Source organism: Aspergillus alliaceus (assembly GCF_009176365.1).
Source record: "Aspergillus alliaceus strain CBS 536.65 unplaced genomic scaffold BDW43scaffold_38, whole genome shotgun sequence".
NCBI lineage: Eukaryota > Fungi > Ascomycota > Eurotiomycetes > Eurotiales > Aspergillaceae > Aspergillus > Aspergillus alliaceus.
Window position 1 is genome coordinate 241,899 of NW_022474721.1, and position 26,427 is coordinate 268,325.

Here is a 26,427-nt window from a genome sequence, read left to right on the forward strand (position 1 = left end):
AATAATAATCCAAAATGAAAATGACTAAAACAGCGTCCGCTGTAAGCTAATTCGACAGCGACGATGTGGATGGTGGAAGAGGTGGTAGTCGGTTGGAGAGTGGATGAAGACAGTGTGCGTGGGTCAAAGGATGGAAGAGAGAGGAAGAACGAAAGAGGAGTCGCGAGGAGAAAAGCGCGCTGCAGTGTTGTTCTGGCACACGGTGAGTGGAGGGACTGGCGGGCGAAAAGGCCGACGGAGGCTGCAGCGCGCAACTGCAGGAAAGGGAAGAGTGTAACCGGCGAGGGTCTGGTTGGTGAAGGATGAAAGACGATGGAAGATGAATGGAGGAACTGCTTCTGCGCCTGACGAAGGGCACGAAGAGGTGGGGTTAATAGTGGGGATTGGGAGATAAACAAGAGAAACAAACGGATAGGAAAATTTTTAATTCAAGAAAGGTATGAATCGAAAGAAAATTCCTGACTAGCCAACTGTAAACCCAAGAAAGAAAAGAGAGAGAAAGACAGAGAGAGAGAGAGAGGAATGACCCAATCCAAATACAATTCCACGGATGATTGACCGGTAGGAATGGAAGTTGAGGAAAAGAAGGGAGAAGAAGATGGTTTTAAGTTCGGGGGTCGTGACCACCGGAAGAAATTGTATTTTATTGTAAAGCAAATTCAAAATCAAAATCAAGTTCCCTTGGAAATCATGATTCCAGATTGAACCTTTTCTTAATTTTTTTTTTTTTTCTATGGATTGAATCGGAAGAGGAAAAAAATGTAATCATTACAGATCTTGTCTTGCTGAAGTAACCCATTTTCTTTTTTCTATTATTATAATTCTTGTAAGTCTCACAGGAAGGTATGTAAAACATCGAAGAGAATAAGACATTCTCTCCGGGATAAACAATAAAGTAATTATAATAATAGTTTAAGATTATTATGTTTTCTTGGACAAATGGAAGAAGAAAGAAAATCGGAACGGAAAGTGGAGGGAAAGTGGAGTCAAGAATCCACTGGTGTTGAAATTGATGCCTGATCGACTTGCTGATATATTTATTACCCGTTTCTCAAGAGTGTATCTTTGATCTGTATGTATGTATGTATGTATGTTGAACGACAATAGTCTATTCCAAATTCAAAATGAAGTCAGGATCTATTCCACCTGAGGTCTATCTATCTATTTTATTCTCTTCTCTTCTCACCACAGACCAAGTCGTGCAGACGACCTACAGATGCATCCCCGGTCATCCATTGACGTATGAAGAGCGTTTGATGTGAACACAACAGGATCCGACATATCATCTAATAATAACCCAGTAGTTGTTTTCCTTTTGGTATTATAAAACCCTAATTTTTTTTTCTTTTCAAATTTTCCTTTGTTGACAAGACTGAACTATATACTAACTACAGCTCCATCCGGGAACCGTGGTTCTCAAATCGACCCAATCCATGGATGTGGGACAACGACAAACACGAAGTATATACCGACGACTAGTGTGACCTTCAGGTACCTCATTCTATTCAGTCAATTCAATTACATTTACAATTATAACCAGTTCTCTCTCCATTCCCCCCACCAAATTTGTTTTCTCGTCCCTTTCATGGCTTACTGTAATGCCACGGTTAAATCTATTCCCACCACATTGATTTGATCAACATCACATCACGACTCACCTCAGCCGGGAGGAGGATTGCATTCCGCAATCGCTGCCCAAACCTCGGAAAACACAGAAAGTACTCTGGCTTGCGGCCCAATCATAATATATCGCCTCCACTGAGGCATATTTTTAAGAAAAAAACCAAACCAAGAATTTTTTTTTCTTGCTCTGTCCGGAGTACAGTCAAAGGAAAATATCGCAAATGGAGGGGCAAATATGAAGAGTCATCAATTTAATTCCCAATCTCCATCAAACTGCATTTGAGTGATGGTATTGATTGGCAGTCCAACCTCCACTTCCTCTCTTATTTCATTAATTAATGATATATACTATACTGTCCATCCCGCTTCCGTTCAAAGTTTGTTTACCAGTAAGCGTTCGGTGTATGAACGGCATGGAAGCACGCTAGAAAATTCCCGCCCAACAAACCGCGAATTTCAATTGCCTTGTTGACAGTTGAATACGATTAAAATGTTTGATCAATGTTTCAAGACTTTACAAATAGCCGGTTGCCTCGGGCTAGTCTCGCCCAATGCTTTCATTGTCTCTGCGGCGACTCATTCCAACGTTTCTTTCTCTACAAGGGATGCCAGTAATGGACTGGGAGCGCACGACCACATTATCGTATTTGACGACGACATCTGACGGTGAGCGTTTCAAATAAAACTTCCCTTGGGCACTAACACTTGTCACATCGCATGACATCGATGGGCATGGGTTGAACCTCCAAATAATCTCGGGGATTCTCAGAGGCCCCTTCGGTCGACTTGATTTGAGTCATCTGATGGAAAGTAAGGGATGCATGTTTCGTCGGCCGGCCAGTATCATAGAGATCATAACCAGCGTATGCAACCAGTGGCTTAGTTTCCCGTTGGTATGGGTTTTGCCGGCACAATTGTACGGAGTACCCTCGCAACATATCCACAATGATAGACTAATATATGCATTTCAAATCAGCCGACTATCCTTGCCCGGCTCCCAGCTGAGGCTGAGTGGATCCAACCTTATCCCAAGCTTTGCGTCATGCTTCCTCCTCGAAGACCGTCCCTTACTGATTGGCTCAAGAGACGCAGTGCGTCGGAATCAGGGTGTTATTCATTCGACCGGGCAGCGCTGTCGTTGAACAACGGAACTGATGGATTCGATCACTGCGAATTACTATCAGTTGCACAATGCCAAGTGACTGTTACTTACTCTCATAAATGGATAGCAGATGCTTGTATTGATGCCTAATGTCCGAGTTGACTGTAGTGTTTCCTATAGCTTGTTTATCACTAGCTCTGATCTGTGAGCTGCTCGATGATATCACTGCGCCGTGGTTGTGATTCTAGCCCAGCTGTGAGTCTGGATTCCAGATATTCCGAACTCGCAGCTATCAGGTCGCAAGTATCCCTTGGAAAATTCGATAGCGCTACCACAGGAAGATGAGTACCTCGCTGGTCTAGTAGATTAATTGGAATGACGAAGATCCTAGTGATTTGTGATGGTGATGCCTCGATAAGGGGTGTGATAAGGGGCGCTGACTCAGCAAGTTGCCGGACCAACACGAAATACCCAAACAAAAGAACGAGCGTCATTTCCCCCAGCCTCTCCATTTACTCCAACCACCGCATTTTCAGGCGGCAATCGATCTGCCCACTCCTAAGTCCTCAATCTCTACATTCCCTCCTTCCTAGTGTATCGATCAAGCGTCAAGAGCTTACTGACCCCAGAAGCCAACAGTGTACGACTACATTCTACCCTCTCGCCAAATCTACCACCCCCATCAGAGCAGTCTACTATAGTGGATCGCTGTAGCCGAACTAAGAAAGTCATTAAGAGTTCCACCATTCCTGCCCTCTACAGCGGGTATAACAGCACACCCGCATTCCTGTGCCATTTGGAATGCTAGGTCTCTCAATCAGACCTAACAACTGATTGCATTTAGAGATCCGTCTTGAGCTACGTGCTCTTGACAACTCTCTTGGTCCACCATGCCTCCAGTCTTACAGGTGGGGGACGATTTCCCCAGCATTCCAACAACATTGATCGACGACAACAATGACGTACTCAACGAGATCGAAAACCTTGCCCACCGATCAGTGATAGCATCCGTCGCAGAAAAGCCACGTTCTCTCATGGCCCGATCGGACTCATCAAAGTATATTCCCGGCGAGGGCGCCGTTGACCCGCATAAAATTAACATGCAGGGGCTACTGGCACTCTTTGCCCTCATTGGAGCCGCATTTGTCCTTGCCGCCATTTGGTTCTTCTTCTGGGCCAAGAACGGTGGATTTATCTGGAGAAAGGGCGACTGGGAGGACTACAAGTCGACGGTTCTACGACGCAAGGGCCCTAACGGTGAAACCCTGAGTAATGCGACAAAGAGTACTAAGCTGGGCGGCGGCAGTATTGTTGGGAAGGATTACCACGACGATGACTATACGGTCTCCGGATACACCGACACCGCGACAGAGGTGACAGAAAAAGGTGGAGCGAAGCGCAAGCGCGGACTCCGAGAGAAGCTACTTGGCCGACGCAGAGACGAGCGATACGAGAACGAAGCGGATGAGGACGTGCGTGCGTACCGTAAGGAGAAACCAGCTCGAATCGGTGGGATCAATGCCGAGGCCGATGGTACCTACTACGGCAGCGACTACGACACCTCCAATCCACCAAGCCACTACCAGCAAAGCGAAATGACTCAGACCCGCGATTACGCTTACGAGCCGAGTCGTCACAAGAGTACGCGCCGTGATTTCTCTTTCACCCCGGGCACCGAAGAAAGCCTCAGTCAGCCGCCGACAGAACCTCGCCGCATTCGCGAACCCTCCACTCGGCGCCATAATCGTCGTCGCGAGAGACGTCACCATGCTCCTCCAACCTCATCCTCGCGCCAGAGCAGCCCCCGCAAGCGTGAGAGACGGTCCATGCCCGGCCATTACACTGAACCACTTGACTTTTCGTCGGCACCCTCGCGTTCGAATTACCAGTACTCCAATGTCGATACGGAAGAATCTGGCACCAAGAGCTACCACCACCCAATCCCAGGGTTGAGCAAGGGATACCGCCGTGATGGAGGACGCCGCCGTCGCCGCGACAGTCTGAGCGACAGTGACGGGGAGGAGACCCGCTACTCGTGAAACTAGAGTACCGGAATTCGCGAGACAAGATCTCAACCAGAAATTGTAAATAATATGAATCTTTTTTTTCTTTTTCTTTGTTTTGAGCAACTCAACGAGCACATGGAACACGAAATGGGACGGAAATAAACCCAAGAATATCGGAAACAATGCTACTCACGGTCTATTTATGTCATGAACGGTACGGATATCTATGGTTATGGATATGGATAATGGGAATCAATCAACGACTTCAGTGTGCTATATCCTCCGCTTGGGATGGCTTACTGTAACCGACCTGGTTGTGAATTTGTATTTACTTTGTTTCTTCACTTTTCAAATAGCATGCATAGTGAAAGTAGAGGATAGCCAGAAAGTTATACTAGCTGCAACTCGCAACAATTGACTATGCCAAGTTTACGCGACGGTTAGAAGTTCGGTTCTGTCTAACGTCCATCTTTACTTCTTTGAAACGGATATCGTCGGCTAAGAAACGACAAGAAAGGCAGTTCAATAGAAACTAGCTCTTATTCAATCCCGTTAGCAATCCAACATGGGCCAACTATCCCTGTCTACCTATAGTACAGTTTGTGCTTATCTCGAAACCGACGCTAGAACGATCCGAAAAAGGAAGACGCAATGAATAAGTGACGCAAAGATTAAAAGGAGAGAGGGTTAATAGGAATAAGGGTAAACACAATAGAGAGGGGGAGAGAGAGTAAAAGAGTAGAAAATAGGAGAACACAAGGACACAAGAACAGAACAATAACGAATAGAAGAATAGAGGTATAGAAAGAAAAATAAAGGAAAGAACACGAGGACAGGAAGATAGGAAGACAGGAAGAATAGAATAGAAACATAAAACAAAAAGGCAAGACAGAAGGTGAGTAAGAAGTACCATGGGCTAAAAAAAGCTCATATCGGTCTACATACACTGAAAGAGTGAAGTGATGGGTTGGTATTGTCTCAAACGGAATGGATTCTTGCACTACCAGCCTCCTGGACGCTCATGTCGCTCGTTGCCGGTGGTGGTGGTGGTGATTTCGATGCGTCATCCTCAAACCACTCTTCTAATGACATCTGGCTGACCTTTTTATCGTCAAACCCCTGGTCGAATAGGCTTTTGATCTCAGGCAAGGATTTCAGGTGACTAATCTCGACACTTGATTGTCGAAGCCGGTGAAGAAGCCATTTATTGACGAACTGGTTCTGGCTGACTGGTTCCTCAACGGGATGAAAAGGAGAGGCGTCCTCTTCTGGAGAGACCTTGAGCGGATCTACCGGATGATTGGCGAGGGTGGATGGATTTATTTCATATACGAGATCACGGCCCCTGATGTACTCATCGGTGAGGTGCCCGTTTGTTAAGCAGACTGCCCGCAGCTGGTCAATATCTCGTTGTGCATTGAACAATTCATCACAGATCTCCCTCCGTTCCTCTTCATAGGTCTGGAGAAACTGTAAGGATTCGTCGTCCATCGATATTCCTAAAGACTCTCGCTCCTCCTGCTTCCCCCGGATGAACAGCCACTCCTCATCCAGGTGAATCAGGCCTTCCTGAATTATGCGCACGTCTGCTACGCGGGACACGTATTCCACTACGTCCGGGGGATCTTCCGGGGCCGAGCTGGTAGTCGAACTCACGTCACTCGATCTATCCTGATCCTCCAGGGGAGTCTCCTCGGGTGTTGGTAGGGAATGGTTCGGAGACAAACGGGCAAAATCTTCCATCGCCTTGATAAGCGTGTATTCATCACGTTCCAGCTGGCTTTCTTTTCGATTATATTCCGCTTCCATATCCGAATACTCCCCTGTGGCGGACAGTAGGGCCTCATTGTTCTCAAGCAATATTTGATCCGTTGTCTGGGCCTCCTGGGCCACGGTAAGATGCCTGATAAACTGGGCCCTAATCTCGGCCTCTTCTTCCCTCTTGAATCTCAAGGCCGTGCGTAGCTCTTGCACCTCAGACCTTTTGAGGGAGACTTTTTCCTGTAGGGATAGTATTCTGCTGTTGGTGCTCAGTAGCTTGGCAATGTGCGCAGCATCAAGAATACCTGGCATATCATGGTGTTCCTGTGGGTCCTTAGATCTCCCCGGAATTGCAAAACCAGTATCGGCATCCTTACGAGTTTCATCATGAGACGGTTTTAGAAGGGAAAGGATACTGGAGTCCTCACGTGGACGGAACGAAGGGTTCTTGTGCGCAGTGTACCCTGGAGAGCGAGGATCTTGGGTAGGAACGAAATCTTCGGATCCTCGTTCCAAAATTGATCCATGTGGGCTCTGTGGAGAAGTCGGTGAAGGCATTTCAACCGGATGCGTGGCTGTCCCAGGCATCGTTAACTTTTCCTTGGAGGACGATTCCGTAGAGCGTTCGTTACTCTGATCCTAGTGGGTAATAGCACATATACAATGTGAGCCATAGATAAGCGAAGGATAGGTAGTACTTAACAAGAATGAGATACATGAATTCATGGCTTCCACAGGCGCCTTTTATAGTATATTCAAGCAATACACAAATAAACGGAACTCACCCTTCCATTTCGGTGGGGTAAAGAATGCCAATTCAACCCAAGGAATTTGAGGAGAGTATCCCCCAGCTTTGGCATGTTCCCAGGCATGTTCCAAGCGAACATCGCTGGAAAAACCAGCGAGGGCAAGTCACGCAACGGAGTGAAACAGCACTCCGAGGAGTGTTGCTTAAACGATTTGACTTTTTCTTTCTTTCCTTCTTTCTTTTTTTTTAATTTTTTTTATTTTTTAAATAAACCCAGGACGGGTCGGGCCGGGGAAGTCGTTCCATATAAGAAATATACATTAAATCATTTGTCGGGTCATTTTATTACGCTTGCCGTCAGCGGCCTTTTTCTTTTTTCTTTCCCCTTCGTTTTGTTGGTTATAGTTTGAGCATTTGTTTCTTATTCAAGTGCTTTGTTTTGACTCAGCAAAGCAATATTGTGAACAGGTGCATCTTTTGGACACGTCTTCTGGACAAGTCGGATCAGCAAACAAGCACTGTGCAACAACAAATCGGGCAGTATCCCTATGTGACTTGATAACTGCAAATCCCAACTGCTATGATCCCTACAACAATATATATTTGGGGGGGCTGACGACATCCTTTTGAACCACGTTTCATAATCCATTCCTGCCGTTCCGAACACAAAGACCCTGACTCGTATGTGGAATGGTTGGCCACAATTTAGTCACCCATTAGACCGACGCTAGAAGACAATAAATTGAGGGGCTTATTGGGTGACCCAATTCTGACCCTCCATGTCTCTCTAGTGCGGGAAGCAACAGGAAAGAAAAAGAAAAGCACAATATTGGCGGTCGCAAGTTCAGCTTGCAGGCCAGAGACCAACCACAAGACAGAGCTCGTGAATGATGTTTTATTTGGCTCTGGTTTTCTCTTTTCCGGACCGAGAGTCAGGTGCATATTTTATCTGCGACTCAGCGTTTGCCAACAAAGACCTAGCGGTGTATGGCGTGCAGCTGGACTCCATGGCGACAGGGGATGCACCATGAACTGCATGGATATGGTTATGGATGGGTAGAGAATCATAAGAAAAGAGCCGCAAATCCTCTCGTACCAGCGAACATCGATGATCGCGTCTCCTCGAAGCATTTAAAGTCCCATTTCCCGTCCGAGGATTGCAGTCGGGATGCTATCATCTTACCCATCCTTAGTCGGTCTTGTGTGGACAGCCTAAATTAGCCCTTTGGCCAACTACAATACAGTACATAACCCCCTTTCAGGGAGATGCTACAGTCATGGCTTCAAATAAGGACCCAGGGAGAGAACCACACCGCCGCCGTCGCACTGATACAGGGGACTTAGGTACGTTCGACTCCTCCGCTTATAGCATTGAACTAAACAGTCTCGCATAGGGGTTGGGTTGGGGAGTCACGACTTGAATGACCAGGCCTCAACCATGATAGGGTAAAAGAGTTGATCCCTAATCTGACGTATTTAGAAGGCATCCTTGCTAAAACGTCTAACGTCAGAGCAATACCACGTTCCCAGCCAAATCCACCGCCATCTCAGCCCCCAGAAGATCCGAGGTATCAAGATTACCCTCCTCCACCCATCCCGAATACTTATAGGCAGCCTTCACGACCAATGTAAGTCAAATGCCAAGGTTATCAATGCACAATCATCCATTGGTGGTTTTAGTCAAATGGCAGATATGTCAACATCGAATGCTTCTACAGCACCCTTTCTAAGTTCTAACGCTAAGTCAACAACGCAGTACCGACAATTATCACAGTAACTATACTCTCCGTGACTATGAGCAGAGCCAACATGGGGACAGAGGCCATCCAATACACGGGGGTATATCTCACCCCGGCCACTTCACAACCCCACTGACAGCCTATGGCCCTGGAGGTCGAGGTCCACAGCTTGACTACCAACACACTGCACAAGGCGGTGATTATGCAATGCGCCCATATTCAGACACAGCAAATATCCCAATTTCACTTGGTTATACCGGACAGCCTCTGGAGTACATACCATCTACCACGACCGGTAGTGTAAGTATACAGAGAGGAAAACCGGCAAATTATTATTAATGTGTTAATAGAACCAACCATTTTCGCACCAGATTGTTCCATCACCCAGTCCTTCCGGCGCTAGCACCAATCAAATATTTGACTCCCGTAGGTGTCCAAGAGGTTGATTATTTCCATTCGAGAGCAGTCACTGAGGGTATTCAGGTTACAGAGTACAATCTAACCCCAGGGGCTTTTTCAAGGTTGGAAGGGTAAAGCCATTTCATCCTAGCTGAACTTCTGCTCCTCTCATCTAATTAGAGATATCAGGTCTTTGCTGTCCTTTGGCACGAGAATACGGAAGCCACAGCAACTCCACGAGGAGGCACTAGAAGCCGTGCAAGTGAATGTGAAATCACTGTGGGAAGGTTTGGTCAACGGATCTATAGTGACATCCGCCGCATGGTGGTTTTTAAGGAACAGGACCGATGTTCCTGGTGCTTGTAAGTCGCTAGCTGGGCCGTCAAACCCGTGTAAAATTATACTCATGCTACTACTCCTCTAGTCCGGTTCACACCTACAGCCGTCAAGGGGTCGCGAAAAGGGGCGTAGATCCCTCCAAACACGCCATCATCTATATGGATGGCACACAGCCGCGATACGGTCCCAACGAACCGGGAATGACCAAGGAGCCTTTGAAGGTAACTCCGGTGTCATATGACCAGAAGTTGGATCGTATGTCTCGATTGAACTTTGGTAAAACTTATACAGTCGAGCATAACGTGAGAGTCCTTCCTATAGGACATATCAGCGAGGAATCCATAGCCAGGTTCCAGAACTATGCGAGAAGGGAAACTGAGCTTGGCTACTAGACTGTCTTGAATCTGAAGTCACGTCCTTGCTCAGTAAAGTATAATTTTATACTCTTATCCCTTTTTTCTATATTCCTTGTCTTCTAGTCCGTCTCTCTCTCTGTGTGTGTGTGTTTTCTTTTCTTTCCTTTTCTTTAATGATAATCAAACTAGGTGTCCTGCAACCTGACGCACTTCATCCGGTGAATCTTAATACCAATCCTCAATCTCTCTGCTGATATAGGTTCATGACAAACCTTGACGGCCTCGATTGTCCACTCTTGATACGATTTCTATTATTATGCAGTTTATTTTATAACTGCTAGTAACGTTCAGTCTTACCCCTTTATGGTACTGTCTGACTTTATGGGATCAATATGTTGTGGCTGTGCTCAACCATAGCCCTAATTGCTTTCATGGATTGACGACAGAATGTTATGTTGAATACGCTTATCTCCACATATCATACAACATTTGGCCACTATATCTTTTAACCTCTTTAACTGTGCTTGTATATGTGGCAGTATATTGTGTTTCATGTTTTGTCACTTCTCTCTTGTCGATTTTAATCAATCTGTGAATATTCTAGTGTTGCGAAGTTATTCAACAGACGTGTCTGATCTTACGAGTGTATTGCTTGTTAGAATATGGTGAAATGATCGACCCCTTTCAAGAGCCGCTAAGAATGCATCCTGGCATAAGAAGTAGCCTTATTACCTCAGCGTCCCGCCCTTCTTTTTAATACTCAGAATTATTCTCCCCCTCTTGCGTATAATTGCCAATCTCTTCATGTTCGCTTTCTGTTAATATCAGATCTTGTTCCAGATCTTCTTCAACGACAGCAACACCCTGTCTAGTTCGATAGGAAGAGTCCTCACCAACCCACATGAATAGACAGGAGATATGGAACCACGGACCTCATAGGTTCATATACAGTAGCATGGATTTGCACCCTGGAAGAAGCATATATTTGCGCATGTCGTATGCTCGATAAGGAGTTCACTGGGCCAGAAATGATGGATGACCATGATGACAACACGTACATCTATGAGCGCATTGTCAAACATAACGTGGTAATCACCTGTCTTCCGACCTGTTGGGATGGCACCAATTCAGCTGCCCGCGTTGCCCGAGACATGGCTCGAACCTTTCCGAACTTGAGATTCGCGTTAATGGTAGGGACTGGAGGCGGCGCGCCGACTCCCTGACATGACATCTGACTTGGTGATGTGGTCGTCAGTCAGCCAAAAGATGGATTTGGCGATGTGATACAATATGATCTAGGCAAACAGCAACAGAATGGTCAGTTCCAAAGGACAGGTCAATTAAACGCCCCCTCCTGAAAACCTGCAAGGGGGTCCTCCCTGAGATAGGCAGACTGTACAGTGACAAAACAAGGCCGGAAAGAGTCGCGGAACATCTTCAGCGTATGGATGATATGGAAAGCTACTGACGACCAGAAGTTGACCAGCTGTACATGGCAGACTGCCACCATGTGGGTGGGGAGAATTGCAACCAGTGTTACTCCCACTCGGTAGTTGAACGTCCAGAGCGTCAGAACCACTGTGTCATCTATGTTCACTATAGAACTATTTCCTCTAGGAATTCTGTCCTGAAGGATGCCTTTGTGGGGGTTCCATATGCAAACGACCCGGAGCTGAACATCTTATGCTTTGAAATGGAAGCTGCTGGTCTCATGAATAATATTCCATGCCCGGTCCTCCGGGGAGTCTGTAATTACTGTGAATCTCATAAGAATGAGATTTGGCACAACTATACTTCCCTCACTACTCCAACGTATGTGCGAGAGTTACTCCTTGTTTTACGGCCGCAACGTGTGGAAGCAATGCCCTTTTGGGCTGGTCAGGTTGTGCAGGGCCTTCAACAAGGTTAGAGCCCCATATTCGATCTTGTTAATGCGTTAGATACATTACTAGTTTCTTGGCCAAATGCCCAAAATCGTGTAAAGACAGATTCTAGTTGGGCAGGGATTGATTAGCTTCAACGACTTCCAAATATATGGTTAAGATATTTTAGCCCAAAGAGTCAGTTACTAACTTTGAAAAGAACTGTTCATACGAAAGCCCACACGTTGGACTAGAAGATTGACTGGGTTAATTTATCTGTCATCAAAGGAGCAGCATTCGACTCGTACGACAATCAGCATGCCGAATGAATTCTAGGAACTAGAGTCAAGTTGCTTCGAGAAATCGAACCGTGGGCGAAACCACCGGACAGAAAATGCATATTTTGGTTAAACGCAGGGCGGGACTGGCAAGTCAACAATTTCAAGGACCACTGCAGGCTTCCTTAAAAGGGCAAAATATCCTTGGAGCGGGCATATTCTTCAAGAGGGGTGAACAAGACCGTGGGAATGTTAGAAAAAACTTCTTTCGAGGCTCGCTAAACAATTAGGAATAGCTCTACTCCAAGTGATCCCTGGTATGCGAAAAGTAAAAATAGAAAGACCCGGACATTTCAGAAATGCTGCTAAGAGAACAATTTGAGAAGCTTATCCTGCATCAACTCGTTGCAGCCAAACATGTATCCAATAAAAGTATGGCCGTTGTGATGAATGCACTGGATGAATGCAATCAGGAAGGTGATATTCAGGTTATTCTTCAACTCCTGGCACAGTTCCACCAGTCCAGTTCACTGCAGCTACGATTTCTGCCTCCAAGCAGACCAGGGTTGGTTATTAGCCCGGGCTTCAATAATATTACCTATAACTATCAAGATCTGATCCTCCATAAAATTCCAAATCAAGTGACTGGGCACGACATACGTTGTACGCTAAGGATCAGTTATCTAACTGAGGTAGGAGCGATTATTTTTCGTCCGACTGGCCTGAGGAAGAGTTCATTAAAATCCTGAAAGAAAAAGCCGTCCCCATTATTCATTTCGGCTACTACTTACATGCCAGGATAAATGGTAGTTGCGGCTAATAGTGCATCAAAGCCTCGTAGCACGATGCCTAGAGGTCATGGGACAGAGATTGAAGAAGAATATCTGCGATATGCCTGGTGACGGTGCACAACACGGCGAAGTCCATACCAGTTTCATCAACCACTGTCTACCTCCACCAACCATTGTCTACCTCCGGAGTTATATTACTCCTGTCATTACTTGGTGATCAAAAGCCAAGAGCCTGCTACCACACTAATAATGGAGGTTACATTCCTAAAGGGGCATATCCTTCACTGGGTGGAAGATATGAGTCTTCTGGGGATCCTATCTGAAGCCCTCATAAGGATACATCTATTAATGTCAGTTGCAGGTGTGAGACGTAAGTCATTCTTTTACTGATAGTAGAGCTTATATGCCTGACTTGGTGTAATAAGGATTTTGAAGTAGCACAGTTTTTACGCGATCTGAGACGATTTATACTCAGCAACGGACATAACGCAGATGCCGCGCCCCTCCAACAATATTCTTCGTGCTTCATATTTGCGCCAGGGATGACCATAACAAGAAGGCTATTTGGTAGAAAGCTCCCTAATTGGATACGGAGGTTGCCAAAGGCTGAGCAGCTGTGGGGCGCAGAGTTGCAGACTCTGAAAAACCATTCAGGCGCAGTTGGACCGGTGGTTTTCCCACCAGACAGCCAACTGCTGGTATCGGATTTCATTTTCCATTGATAACACAGTCAACATCAGGACTTCTTTCACTAGCGCATTGAAAGAAAGTCTGTCTGTCGGAGGGCTCGTTACTGACATGGAATCTTCCAATCGCGGCGCCTTTTTTTTTTAAGAACAGCCTTCGTGCCGCTAAATGTTCAGCCCTCGCGCATCAATAACACCTCCGTTGTTGCTTTCACCGCCGCAGCAGCTTGTACGCAAGTATCGGGACCGTCTTGACTTTGTATCAGCACCAACATGTGCTATGAATGGTTCAAGTATTAATGGCGCGAATGGGTCGAAGAACATGGAATGAATAGGTCGACAAGTAATGGTCTAGATTGATCGCAGAGCAATGGCGTGAATGGATCATTACCAGAGAAAATTATCTACTAATATGCAGTATGGAGAGAGGTGCAGCACGCTACGAAAGATGAAGCTAGTACAGTGCTATTGAAAGTGATTCCTTTGACCATTAAAAGTGTAGCAGGTCTCCATCAGACGCTGGCTATAGCGCCCAAATTTCCTTGCCGGGCTATGATAGCCTCTTTCATGAATGGACTGCGAGCTCTGATCTCTTTGCCCCATTTGATGACCAAGAAGGGAGTAGCGACGAGCGATAGAGACACGAGCCCGAGAAGCGTGCTAGCCCAATGAAACCCTAGGTGGGTGTACATGGCTGATGCAGCAAGAGGAAGAAAAGCAATGGATGCGTTCTCGAGCAAGCCAACAGCTGCAAGGGCGCTCGCTGCGTACTTGCTGTATGCATCGATGAGATAGTTTGCAATGCTAATCACGACAGCAGTAGTTCCAAACCCCACCATAATCAAGCCGACGGTGGTTACCACCCAACATATGTTGGGGTATGCTGCCCAACCATACACAAGCATTCCCCCCGTAACGCCAAAAAGTCCTCCAATAATGGCTGGATAGAGCCTCGCCTCAGGGATGGGTGTACCCGGGGATTCAGTATTTCGAGCAGCAGAAGCATAGTACCAGCGGTTGGTGGAGAGGGAAAGGCCAGTTCCGAGGATCTCGCCGATGACAATAGCACTTTGGACGTATCCCACCTGGACAGCATTCCAACCGTAGAGCTGTCCATATACCTGTCCGACAGACTGAGTGAATACGTAAATCGTTCCAAGGCTGAAGGCCGCCCAAATGGTAGCGACAAAGACAACCGACTCCGTGAAGAACATGTAAATGGGCCGTTGCACGCTCCTCATGAGGACCTGGTGCAAAGGTGTATGATCAGACTCCTCCGCTGTATATGCCTTCTTTCCCTCTTTGCGCATTCGTTTGGCCTTGGCTCGCAGGATAGCCAAACCACGAGTTTCGTGGAGACCGAGGAAAAGGAAGGGGAAGACAGCGACAGTGAAAATCAGTTCTACATAACCAATCCAACGCCAATCCTGGAATTGAAGTATCGAGGCACCGATCACTGGACCTAGACTTGTTGCGCCAAGATATACCATAACGTAGAGACATACTGGTACACTCCTGGCTCGATCTCCGTGGAACACATTCGATGTGATGCTGGCGACTGCATCACTCATGAGTGGAACGCAGCCACCCGTAAAGAACCGAACTGCGACGAGCGTTGCGAAGTTTTGGGCCAGACCAATTGGAATGAGAAGGCACATGAAGCAGAAATAGGTGCCGAGAACCACGGGTCGAACTCCCCAATCCTCTATAAGAGGAAACAAAATAAGAGGGAAAATCGCGGCTCCTACTCCCCAGGACGTGGTTATCCAATAGGAATTAGGGAAAGGCCCATCAGAAATCCCGAATTCCTCAGAGATTGACCTGTGAGCAACCGAGAGGATACTGCCGTTCATAGAACAGATGAAGCTCGCGAGAAGACCGAGTCCGACTGTCCACCACTTCTTCCCTACGGACCAATTGAATGGGTCATGAGGGTCATCTGGTCCATCCCAGTTGACGATCAGAACGTCTGGGTCATGACATGATCCTGTGCTGCGCAATTAGTCAAAGCTAGTTTAGTAGCTTGCAGGCGCGTGTACCGACCTTTAGTGGGAGAGTACGGAGTCGAGTGATCAGGTTTTGCGAAGTCGTCCATCACAACAAGCGCGTTTCCGAAGTGATTTGTCGAGACATCTATTGCCATTGCATCCTCTCCGCGCAAACTCCGTGAGCGTGGCACATTGGCGGCCGTAGTGACGGCGGAAGCCATGGCAGAGCTCAACTTGGGAGGAGACGAGGTTAGGAAAGAAGTATGGGAACTGCTCTGCGGTCCCTAAAGGATTTATCAAGACGATAAAAATAACATGCTGCATGAACGAATGGCGGAGGTGATAAATACTTCATAATTCCGATTCGAGGGCTATTCAAATCACGTGCAGCGATTCACCGACGCCCAAGCTTGTGGCTGGTCTCGTCGCTTGGTTGGGTGGGCATTGGAAGTAGGGATGACCAAAAAAGCAATTGAACGGATTAGGCAGGAAGCCAAAACTGGTTAGTTATTGGAATGCTAAGGCCCGCCAATGCTGGGGATAATAGACTTAGCCTTGTTGAGCGCGCGGGGTTCGCTAACGGCAGGCTATACGTTTCTGTCTTCCACAGTGCCAGCCCTAATCTGGACATTGCGATGCATCGGGTATCTAACACCTACGTGATGCCTGAAATGCAGCTGTCCTGGCAGCCGGGATTTACTCTGTTAAGGAAGCCCGCGAAAAAGCCAGCACCACGCAGGAACAGACAACAGCGATTCGAATTCGTCGTGGAGCATCCCCAGAGAGCCTATCGCGCAAGACGTTCCCCTTCAGTCGCCACCTTTACACATTCAGGGTCGCTCTCTAACTCTTTGAGGGAGCATTCCATCATAGTAGACACACACAGACATTTCCAAGGTGAAGCTGTCGAAGGAAATGAGGCTCCCATTGACCCGCCACTCGGGACCTTGAATGTCAAACCACCGATCAGGGGCGAAGGATCTCCTGATCTAGGGACCATTGATGTAACGAGCGATCCTCGCCTGAACTCTTGCAACAGCGAAGACCAATCTCCATCCTCGCGTCCACCGAAGCTCACGATCGGTGAGCGTAATGTTACTGGTCCAGAGCCAAATGCCGCGGCGGTTTCGGCTTTGACCAATATTCCATCTTCTCTTTTCACGTCTGTGCCACCAGCCATAGAGTACAGTAGTCTTACTCAACGGTTCAAGCCAATACTCGACAGATGTATGCATTCTGTGCACACATTCTTACTGCCCAACTCTGACTAACAACTTTCAGACAACAGGGAGTTTTGCATGATCCCACTAACGTTTCAACTACGGATAAATCCGTTTCGATACCGCACGGACCTTGACCCGGAACCAACCTTTCTGGTCCACGCTGTGATGGCTTTGGCGGGTCATCACGTTAGCAGTACCTCAAGCTTGAGTCATCGCCATGCAGCACTTCAGCTGCTTCGTCAGAGTCTCAACGCATTTAGTGATCCGGAAACTATGTATTCCGTGCTTGACACAATCGTAATTCTATTCTCGCTAGATGTTAGTTAAACATCCGTGTGCCTCAGACTAAGTCCAGGCTGACGGTGGATACTAGGAAACTCAGTCTATCCTGGGAAATTGGAGCACACATCTCATGGGAGCCTATAATCTCCTTGAAGCTTGCGGTGGTATCAAAACATTAGCCATGTCCTCTAGGGTCGAGGCTCAGATAGGAATACTCACTTGGTACGCGAAGCCCACTTTCTAATCGTCTCTCAGTTCTAGCTAACTTGCCAGGTGGGATGCTATAACCAGTCTTCTGTCTAGGGAAGACTGCGTGTTCCCTTACGCATACTTCGATGCCATACTATCGAACCAGTATAGACGAGAGTGGGACTTTTTTGGACTATGCGGGTGTCCAACGAGTCTCGTGAAGATCGTAATGCAGGTGGCGCGCCTCAGCGCAGAGAGGCAAAAGTCGTCTTTGACACCAGATTTTATATTCGACAACACTGCTGTCTCGGAAATTGAGCAGTCGCTTGAGCAATGGCATCATATTCCCGCTATGACAGCTTTTCGAGACGAAGACTGCATGCACCAAGATCAGGATGTCATGCATTGCTCTGAGGCATGGAGAAATGGCCTTCTCCTTTACATATTCAGGATTTTTCAGTGGGAGCCTGGAAGTAGCATCCCGACGCGTATCTTGTACCGCGCAAGGACCATTGTGGACCACGTAGTCTCGTGCCGCGACGTAAACATTATGTCCAGGCAGGCCTTGTTGCCGCTTTTCTTTGCAGGTTGCGAGTTGCGAGATCGATCAACGAAAACGGAGATTGTAAAACTCTGCTCTATTTGGGACGAGAGGACTAGGTATCACATGTTCCGCAGCGCAATACCTCTGCTCGAAGAAGTATGGACCGAGCAGGAGACGAAGGGTTTCGAGAATGTGTGGTGGGGCCAGGTCGTGGATAAGCAGCACACGTCCAAGGCTCATCCTTTGAAAATGCGGCTTTGCTTTGGCTAATTCAGGAGGGTCACCCAGTGGTCACAAAAGGTCACCAGGTAGGCGTGGTTTCGGATCAGGGGCAGTATCTTGCCCAGAAGACACAAGAGTTGCGGCAGGTCTGATATAAATCAATCCTAATACGTTTAAGGTTTTGTGAACAAGCCTCGACTGACTTGAAAAGCGAATAGACTCCGGATACTAGGTATATCCGACCTGGCACCAGCCACCTCATTGATGGCTGCAAGATATATAGTCCATTTCAGTGCTCTTACACTGACACACCTCTTGAACATAGCATAGATTGTATGTTTAAGAGGGAGGCTTGACAGCAGCCAGTTTACGTAGAAATCGCACTCTGTTTTGCCTACGGCCTCGTAGGATTATTAATTTTTCTCTTTCTCTCGTTTTGTTCCTCGTTCGGTTTAGAATGTAAGCTTGTCAACTGATATAGCCCCCCCACCCTAGGATTTGAAGTTTCCGGATTATTTGGCCTTCCATGAGCGTTTCTTATAATCCAAAATTTGTCATTTGAGCTCTAATAAGACGAATATTACTTCCTGTTTGGAGCAAGCTTTAGTGATACTTGATTGTACTGCCTTAGCATTTTTGAACGGGTTGCTTGCTGCTGGGGTTATCCAGACTACTAGGAGTCCTAGCTTGTTCTTGAGAGCTTGAAATACACTCCCAAGACATAGGTTAATCTCCGGGGTGGAGTGAATCTTTCACGGGTGCTTAGTCCTCCCCACCATATCTGCAGAGAAGTTTATATGGTAGAAGCCGTAGATTCTCGGCCTATTAGAGGGAGCGAAAGAAAGCTGGAGTCACTTTCTGTTTGAACTTTTATTATTTGTTTTGTTTTGAAAATTAAACTCGCTCAATATAGAGTATTTAGTATTTATGGCGGAGGCAGAATGGGAGCATAATGCGCTATTCATTGGGGTCAAGCATAGCAAGCCGGTAATTTCTACCTACTATCTATGTTATAGAGCCCAACTTTCTAGGGTTTGTGACGGAATTCATACTATGGACAGCCTGTCTCGATAGCTACTCAGATCAGCGAACTCGAGTGTTAGAACCAAGAAAAGGGGACTATTATGAGGTGGATATAATCTTGACCAACATATAACCCACAGGTGATGTCAAACGCATCACTACCTATATCCAATGAGCCGAGACCTGGAAGTGAGATATATTTTAATCGCCAACACATTCTGTTAAATAAGTAATGCTAGCGATATAAGATAATAGGCTATATTATTATAAAGCATACTCCAGTCAACGTACTATTTACCAGTACTAGCAGTAGAGTTACCTTTCGTGTCTATCAAGAGAAATTTAGTAATCTTGTACATAAATCTTTAGCGTTTTGGTCTAGCCTATATAGTCCACCATATTATCGAGTCGCTTTGATTTGTTCACTAGATCAACTACGGCTGGGTCTGATTCACTTCCTGACTCTCCTGTTCTAGATAGTATAGGTCTAAGAGGTTACGTTGGAATCGATTCTTGGCCCTGCTGGTATGTATAGGTAGGCGCACGATTATCATGAAGGTATCAGACTATAAAGAGAAATCAAGGGTCTTCTCCAGAAAGATATACAGATTAGTGATAGTCAACCCATTCTTTCAAATAGAGAAAATCCACTTATCATGCTTTATATAGTTTGACTGTTCAATAGCGGCGTTTATATGGATTATGAGCAGATACCCATACACTGCGATGGTGAATATAGGCAGCAAAAATTAGGGGGATAAAAAGAAACAAAGAGATATCACGCCTGAATTGCCTCACGGGTGGAGCAGGAAAAAAAGGGACCACAATTCCCTATCTTATCGATGATCCCATCTCTTTGAGTGCGCAAAAAGTTGGCAATGGTCAAAAGTGCTACAGGGGAAAATGGACCTTAGTGCAACTCTCGCGTGGGGTGCTTTATTGAAGATACAAATCCACGAGCTGATGCGAAGTTCCACGATCAGGGATCGGAAGGGCCGTTATATTTTTGCCAAAAAAATCTTCTGGTTCAATCTCTCGGGCGTAAGTTACTAAGATCTGACTCAAACTCCGTTTCGCCAGAAGCGCTTCAGACCCCAAAATGCCTATCGGCCTTACTACCATAATGTGGCGGGATTGAAAGTTAGTTGACATGATGCGTATGTTCGACCAGTGATGGGGGCAAGGAAGACAAGGAAGCAGGGAAGGATATACACAGATGTCTTTGGAGGATATGATGAATGTTATATGTCGGGGATCTAGTAGTAGTCCCCAGGGCTGTGACTACTATTAAAGTATAGATGGGAGTGGCCGCCTAAAGGCCAAGGCACCAAGGCCAACTTATGGTTTCTCACATGGTCCGTAGCGGCGGTCAGATACTGCCTACCCTAATCTCACCGCCCGACAGATTTTCTGAACCGATGAGGAAAACTTTCAAGCAGCCATCGTCACCATTTCAGAACATCCCGATCCCAGGACACTTGCAATCTTTCTGACTGATTTTGTTGCCGCCATGAAGCGAAAGCTCGACGCTAATGATGTACCCTCTCCGGAGGCTACAGACAAGAAGGAGAAGCAAGAAGAGGACAACGCCGACTTCGAAAGCCTCAACTTGGATCCGCGATTGCGCCAAGCTCTGATCAAAGAAAAGTTCACGAAGCCTACGCTTGTTCAGGCGAAAGCGATTCCCCTGGCTTTAGAGGGCAAGGATATCCTAGGTATGTATTAGCATCTTCGATCATTCTCGCAGAACACTAGGGACTGATGAGCCGCAGCCCGTGCGAAGACTGGATCGGGCAAGACGGCCGCATATGTACTCCCGATTTTGCAAACGATTCTCCAGAAGAAAGCTGTTTGTACCCCCTTCCTACACTGTTGTCCTAGTATGGTAATACTGATTAAATACACCACAGACCGACCCCTCGTTGAAAGCGACCACAGGCCTCATTCTTGTCCCCACTCGAGAGCTTGCGGAACAGGTCCAGAATGTCGTCACTACATTCGCTTCCTTCTGCGGAAAGGAAATTCGCTCGGTGAATCTGACACAAAAGGTCTCGGATGCTGTTCAGCGCACTATGCTGGCTGATTACCCCGATCTGGTTGTCTCGACGCCCGCCCGTGTTGTTACCAATCTCGGTAGCTCCGCTTTGTCTTTGGAGAACTTGACACATCTCGTGATCGACGAGGCGGATTTGGTGTTGTCGTATGGATACGAAGATGATATCAATGCCTTAGCCAAGGCGATCCCGCGTGGTGTACAGACGTTCCTTATGAGTGCTACGCTCACCGCGGAAGTGGATACACTGAAGGGTTTGTTCTGTCGGAGTCCGGTCACATTGAAACTGGAGGATAAGGATGATCAAGGTGCTGGTGTCAGTCAATTTGTTGTCAAGTGAGTGACGTTCGATTGGGATTTATGATTCGACAACTGATGCGGTTTGTTCTAGATGCGCGGAGGACGAGAAATTCCTTTTGACCTACGTCATCTTCAAGCTTCAACTCATCAAAGGAAAAGTCATTATTTTTGTAGACGATGTCGACCGTTGTTATCGTGTGAAGCTTTTCCTCGAACAATTCGGAATCAAGAGCTGTGTACTGAATTCAGAATTGCCCATCAACTCCCGGATCCACGTCGTCCAAGAGTTCAACAAGGGCGTGTACGATATCCTCGTGGCGGCAGATGAACAAGAAGTAATGGGCGTCCGGAAGTCGAAGAAGTCTAACGACACCGAAGAAAATGCCGACGGCTCAAGCGACGAAAACGAGGGTGAGGCGGAAGTAAAGCAGACAAAGCGCCGCAAGGTATCAGGAAAAGAGAAAGACTACGGAATCTCTAGAGGGATCGATTTCCAAAATGTTGCATGCGTACTGAACTTCGATCTTCCCGCCACTTCCAAATCCTACACGCACAGAATCGGCCGTACCGGAAGAGCAGGCAAAACCGGCATGGCGCTGTCCTTTGTCGTCCCCAAGGACCAATACGGAAAACACAAGCCCACCTCTACCCCCACATCCAAGCATGACGAGTCCGTTCTAGCGAAGATCATCAAGCGGCAAGCGAAGCTTGATCACGAGGTTAAACCATACCACTTTGAAATGAAGCAGGTCGAAGCCTTCCGGTATCGTATGACAGACGCTCTCCGTGCTGTAACACGACTCGCCGTCCAGGAAGCCCGAGCCCGAGAAATCCGCCAAGAACTGATCAAGAGTGAGAAGCTCAAGCGTCACTTCGAAGAGAATCCCGAAGAGCTGCGCCAGCTGCGTCACGACGACGAGCTGCGTTCCGCCCGAGTTCAACCTCACCTCAAGCATATTCCAGAGTACCTGATGCCTTCCAAGGGCAAGAAGGGCATCTCCAGCCAAGACGTCGGATTCGTAAGTATGCGGAAACAGAACGAAAATCGCATCAGGAAAGCCAGGGAGAAGAATCGGGGTAAGGGCAAGGGCCGGAAGCCTACAGGTGTCAAGAAGGTGGATCCGTTGAAGACGTTCAACCGGGGGCGGAAGTGAAAATAGGGATATTATATTATTGTGCTAAAAAGAAAATACCATCATGCTCTTTACTGTACATACTGGGTTGGGAAATGAAAAGTGCCTATTGAAAAAGTTCTACGCAGAAAGGTTCTAGATAAATTCGTAGCATAGCTATAACTATACCTTCCCCTAAGAATACATTAGCACAACCCATAACTACATCTAGTCTAATGGATAATGATGGATGTACAGTATGTATATATAACCAGCCAGCCATATCCCATCAAGGAAGAAGACTCAAATACTCCTTACCAAGCAACCGTCTAAGAACATCCTCGTCTAAGCCTTCTAAACCGAAAGAGAAATGCATCCATTTCCCCTTACCCGTCTTTCTAGTCCGCAAGATCCGCTGCTGAACCGCTTTCGCAGACTGCACAGCTTCACGATATTGTTCCAACTCCTTCTCACGACGGTAATTGATCCGTTCCACCTCGACATCCCACGGAAGGTCGGAGTCCGTATCCCTGTTCGCCGAAGCTGCATGGACAGAGAACGCCAGGGAGCGAGGGGAAGAAGACGAAGCAACAGGCGAAGGAGTAGCATAGGTGGCTTGGCCAGACGAAGAGGTAGGGGGAGGGGGAGGAGGTAACTCGCTATCATCGATGTGGGGAAGCCACCCTGGACCCAAGCGAACGAATTCGATATCCCTCCATGACTTATTCCATTCCGGACCGGTGACGTACGCCTCACCATCTGGACCGACGCCGTCCCAACCCAGGGCCGGGATCCACTCGCCACAGCCTTCTAGGTCTAGCCATTTCAGACAGTACGTTGCGCGGGAGAGTCTGCGCATGATACCGGCTGCCTCAGCCCAGTTATTTTCGATAGCGGCATATGCGTCTGTGCCGCCGTAGGCGAAGGTTAATGATCTTTGAGTTGGGTGTCGTACACGGACGTTGATGGCGTTTGGCGTGACCGTTGGGACAGGCCAATGGGCTAATGATAGGTGAGTAAGGGTTGATAGGCGAGAGAGAAGATTGATGAGCGAATTCCAATCCGTAGCGGATGGGTTTGGATGCGCTAAAGAAAGATAACGGAGGTTCTCAAAGCGTAGCCGTTGGGTGGGCATTTTAGACAAGGGAGTATCACTTCTAACAGTAACAGGACCGTCATCTTCATCTACATCTACATCCACATCCAATTCATCCTCCCAGGACGATGGGACAGGCTTAGGTTTCGCTGAGACGAAAAGCTCACCAGAGAGCTGCTTCCAGGTCATCCATCGACCTATCGCACCACACAGGTCCAACCGGCCTATATCTAGGTCACTATCTTGAGGCATATCATCTCCGAGGGGACTATCCCGATTATAAGGACGGCGTTTTTCGAACAAGGGCCTCAGACCATGCATCATGCCCCGCAATGGCTGGTCTCTGGCATGAATTCCAATATAACTGAGCAGCAGCACCTTGATATGGCTGGGTAAGAGCGCAAGAAATTGCCCATCATACTCAAGGTGCCATACCCAATGCAAAGCCATAGATTTGAGCACCATGTGTACCAGAGTTGTTCTCTGGGGAAACATCGTCCCCGGGAGACGATCGAGGCGACAGATGACCCTCCCCATTCCCGCCGCACCAGTCTCAACTAACCCGCTTTCCTCTGATATATCCAATGAATAGTTTCCTAGCATCCAGCTCTCAGGTGGTGGGGGTCCGGCAGTCCTTCTCAACCGCCGTCCAGGAACTCCGACTCGGCGGGTACCCGGTCGAGGGCGAGGAGGCGGAGTTTCAGGCAGTTCCAATAGGTTCCGCAAGGAAGGATGAACGGACCGAGGAGCGACCCGGAAAGAGATTCTGGGGCCATCTTCGGAAGGGGCGTGGGATACCTGAGTACGACGGAGATGGTTGATCAGGTCGTTGACGGATGGCTGCTCCGCTGAGGATGAGACCTGCGACCGGGAGCGATCATTTTGACGATCTCGAAGTCCGGAGGAGGCTAGGGTATGATGAGCGGTGCTAGCCGGTTTTGCGAAGGTCGACTTATGATGCTTTTTAGGCATCGAGGGTTAGGTACAGGCGGAGGATAAGAGATGAGGTTGGAAATGGAGGTGGCGGATAGTGGAGCCTGACTTTAATCTTATCGCTGATTTATCTGATAAAATCCGCCCCCACCAATGATGAACCGCGGGAAACAAAAAGTAAGGATATTGTTGACCAAAATATACGACTAGACCAGCAAAAATGCCCGGACACCTAGAGGTGTCCCAAGACGAGATATTTCAAGATATTTTAAGCTGACAGATATACAACTAGTGGATAGGTAGAAATAAGTCTTCTTTTTGTTTTCGATTGTATACAGTTCAGGTAGTCTTCTTCTATTGTACACTGGGATTCCGGATGCATGAAGACGTTCATATATCCCGAACCCAGGAGTCATCTTGCATCTTTCCTTCTCGTTTGGGGCCCTCCTGAAGCCAGGTCTCCACTAGACCTTCTTTTGGATCTTCGTCGGGCAGTCCCCTCGATCGCCTTACGTCTAATACAAGATCCCTAACCTTCTTCGTGACCTCTTTCCGCAGCTCAACTGCTTCCTTGCCGTAGAGAAGTTCATCACTCAAAACACCGACGGGGAGGTCGCGAGTTTCCGGAGCCGTCAATTCGGCCTTGGCTTTCAACTCCCGCCATCGTTGTCTCATACCTCCGAACACTGCCTCGGTGTCCACCTTCTGTCCGAAGGTAACGCTGACATCCTTTCTTGGCCGTGGGAGAAACCGTGGAAACTCACGGCTCTCATGCATGACCTGGTCGAAGCCTTCTACCCACATAGGGACGACATCAGGGCACTCACTGGTTTCCAGAATCAGTCGAGCAACGCCCCATTTAAAATAGCGCATGGTCTTGTTCGGTGCCTGGTGGATCTTGCCTTCCGGGAAGATATGGACCCAGGAATAGGAGTTGCAAGCAAACGCCGAAGGAGCCAGATGCGAATCTTCTCCGTTAGTGGTGTACGCCATGGGAAGATCGGAAAAGGGATCAACGCAGACATTCTGCCGGCTCCAATATTGTCGTTCAGGACGGGCGACGTGAGCGTCAACGGAGAAAGGCCCTTTCGACAACAATCGGATCGCTTGGGTTACGGCCGGCTGTGCGACTCCACCGTACGGTGAGTGCGCAAGTCGATGGGTAGGCAGAACTTGACCCATGGTGAAGAACAGGGATAACGGCCTTCCGATCGCCAATTTGTCAGCCGAAATCTTCGCTGTAGTAGGTCGTAAGCGAGAAGCCATACCTGCCCTGAAAGCAAATGTCATGACTGCCAAACCCCCATCTCTTGTTCCAGTTCGAGAGCCCAAAATTGTATCGCAACGGTAAGAAACCCCACATGATCGGATCATCCATACTGCTCGAGTCAGCGACCATTGGTCAGTATACTCTCTTTCGTCGAAAGTGGTTAGGTCGCCTCGATCATTTTGAGGCGCATCGTACGTACGTACACGCTGATATGGTTGGAGACTGTTGTGAATCAGCGCGATTAGCTATTGTACATCCAACTATTGTTTACAGGGCGATACCTGTGAGTAACCCTTTTTTTCTTTGAGCTGGATCTTGACGCGAGTCGAGTAACTCTAAGAATGAATCGAGACCGTTCACCTCAGGTCGACTGCACGCATACAAGAACGAGCGGCATAGCGCAGCAACCCCGAAAATTGTCGTGGAGGACAAGATCCTCCAGGGCAAGGAGGGACATTCCTCTGTTGCGCCGAGATCCCTATCGCCAGACATGATGAAGTTA

The 26,427-nt window shown here is 47.5% G+C and overlaps 8 protein-coding genes across 8 annotated transcripts; 5 read left to right on the forward strand and 3 right to left on the reverse strand.

Annotated features, from left to right (window-relative positions):
• The first annotated feature begins 3,461 nt into the window (after positions 1-3,461).
• On the forward strand, positions 3,462-4,861 carry BDW43DRAFT_147625 (uncharacterized protein). Its single transcript, XM_032038396.1, has one exon. The coding sequence runs from the start codon at positions 3,616-3,618 to the stop codon at positions 4,762-4,764; it is 1,149 nt and encodes a 382-aa protein (XP_031897807.1). The 5' UTR covers positions 3,462-3,615; the 3' UTR covers positions 4,765-4,861.
• Positions 4,862-5,252: 391 nt separating this feature from the next.
• BDW43DRAFT_283886 (uncharacterized protein) lies at positions 5,253-7,497 on the reverse strand. Its single transcript, XM_032042785.1, has 2 exons — positions 7,278-7,497; positions 5,253-7,125 (listed from the first exon to the last, which is right to left on the reverse strand). Exons 1-2 carry the CDS (start codon positions 7,377-7,379, stop codon positions 5,710-5,712), a joined length of 1,518 nt encoding a protein of 505 aa, XP_031897808.1. The 5' UTR covers positions 7,380-7,497; the 3' UTR covers positions 5,253-5,709.
• Positions 7,498-7,943: 446 nt separating this feature from the next.
• BDW43DRAFT_283890 (uncharacterized protein) lies at positions 7,944-10,783 on the forward strand. The gene is made up of 8 exons (XM_032042786.1): positions 7,944-8,584; positions 8,635-8,686; positions 8,752-8,868; positions 8,997-9,279; positions 9,330-9,405; positions 9,463-9,509; positions 9,568-9,740; positions 9,803-10,783. The coding sequence occupies exons 1-8, from the start codon at positions 8,518-8,520 to the stop codon at positions 10,107-10,109; spliced, it is 1,122 nt and encodes a 373-aa protein (XP_031897809.1). The 5' UTR covers positions 7,944-8,517; the 3' UTR covers positions 10,110-10,783.
• On the forward strand, positions 10,774-11,982 carry BDW43DRAFT_302069 (uncharacterized protein; the record flags this gene model as incomplete). Its single annotated transcript, XM_032045176.1, has 5 exons — positions 10,774-10,792; positions 11,013-11,263; positions 11,333-11,408; positions 11,462-11,515; positions 11,549-11,982. 5 exons carry the CDS (start codon positions 10,774-10,776, stop codon positions 11,980-11,982), a joined length of 834 nt encoding a protein of 277 aa, XP_031897810.1.
• A 2,220-nt stretch (positions 11,983-14,202) lies between these two features.
• On the reverse strand, positions 14,203-16,006 carry BDW43DRAFT_321002 (major facilitator superfamily domain-containing protein; the record flags this gene model as incomplete). Its single annotated transcript, XM_032049228.1, has 2 exons — positions 15,734-16,006; positions 14,203-15,677 (listed from the first exon to the last, which is right to left on the reverse strand). The coding sequence occupies exons 1-2, from the start codon at positions 15,897-15,899 to the stop codon at positions 14,203-14,205; spliced, it is 1,641 nt and encodes a 546-aa protein (XP_031897811.1). The 5' UTR covers positions 15,900-16,006.
• Positions 16,007-16,264: 258 nt separating this feature from the next.
• Positions 16,265-18,509, forward strand: BDW43DRAFT_283904 (transcription factor domain-containing protein). The gene is made up of 4 exons (XM_032042787.1): positions 16,265-16,905; positions 16,960-17,219; positions 17,275-17,405; positions 17,457-18,509. Exons 1-4 carry the CDS (start codon positions 16,314-16,316, stop codon positions 18,184-18,186), a joined length of 1,713 nt encoding a protein of 570 aa, XP_031897812.1. The 5' UTR covers positions 16,265-16,313; the 3' UTR covers positions 18,187-18,509.
• Positions 18,510-20,612: 2,103 nt separating this feature from the next.
• Positions 20,613-22,771, forward strand: dbp9 (ATP-dependent DNA/RNA helicase). The gene is made up of 4 exons (XM_032042788.1): positions 20,613-20,876; positions 20,934-21,010; positions 21,072-21,550; positions 21,606-22,771. Exons 1-4 carry the CDS (start codon positions 20,672-20,674, stop codon positions 22,666-22,668), a joined length of 1,824 nt encoding a protein of 607 aa, XP_031897813.1. The 5' UTR covers positions 20,613-20,671; the 3' UTR covers positions 22,669-22,771.
• A 144-nt stretch (positions 22,772-22,915) lies between these two features.
• BDW43DRAFT_302073 (uncharacterized protein) lies at positions 22,916-26,417 on the reverse strand (the record flags this gene model as incomplete). Its single annotated transcript, XM_032045177.1, has 4 exons — positions 22,916-24,682; positions 25,061-25,859; positions 25,924-26,034; positions 26,197-26,417. 4 exons carry the CDS (start codon positions 26,415-26,417, stop codon positions 22,916-22,918), a joined length of 2,898 nt encoding a protein of 965 aa, XP_031897814.1.
• Between the last annotated feature and the right edge of the window lie 10 nt (positions 26,418-26,427).

Coding starts and splice junctions, on each gene's coding strand:
- BDW43DRAFT_147625 (XM_032038396.1), top strand. CDS start 3,616: ATGCCTCCAGTCTTACAGGTGGGGGACGATTTCCCCAGCATTCCAACA.
- BDW43DRAFT_283886 (XM_032042785.1), bottom strand. CDS start 7,379: ATGTTCGCTTGGAACATGCCTGGGAACATGCCAAAGCTGGGGGATACT. Junction 7,126..7,277: donor TACCCCACCGAAATGGAAGG/GTGAGTTCCGTT, acceptor CACTAGGATCAG/AGTAACGAACGCTCTACGGA.
- BDW43DRAFT_283890 (XM_032042786.1), top strand. CDS start 8,518: ATGGCTTCAAATAAGGACCCAGGGAGAGAACCACACCGCCGCCGTCGC. Junction 8,687..8,751: donor CAGGCCTCAACCATGATAGG/GTAAAAGAGTTG, acceptor GTCTAACGTCAG/AGCAATACCACGTTCCCAGC. Junction 9,510..9,567: donor GCTTTTTCAAGGTTGGAAGG/GTAAAGCCATTT, acceptor TAGAGATATCAG/GTCTTTGCTGTCCTTTGGCA.
- BDW43DRAFT_283904 (XM_032042787.1), top strand. CDS start 16,314: ATGCATCGGGTATCTAACACCTACGTGATGCCTGAAATGCAGCTGTCC. Junction 17,220..17,274: donor TAATTCTATTCTCGCTAGAT/GTTAGTTAAACA, acceptor GGTGGATACTAG/GAAACTCAGTCTATCCTGGG. Junction 17,406..17,456: donor CAGATAGGAATACTCACTTG/GTACGCGAAGCC, acceptor CTAACTTGCCAG/GTGGGATGCTATAACCAGTC.
- dbp9 (XM_032042788.1), top strand. CDS start 20,672: ATGAAGCGAAAGCTCGACGCTAATGATGTACCCTCTCCGGAGGCTACA. Junction 21,011..21,071: donor CGATTCTCCAGAAGAAAGCT/GTTTGTACCCCC, acceptor AATACACCACAG/ACCGACCCCTCGTTGAAAGC. Junction 21,551..21,605: donor GTCAGTCAATTTGTTGTCAA/GTGAGTGACGTT, acceptor GGTTTGTTCTAG/ATGCGCGGAGGACGAGAAAT.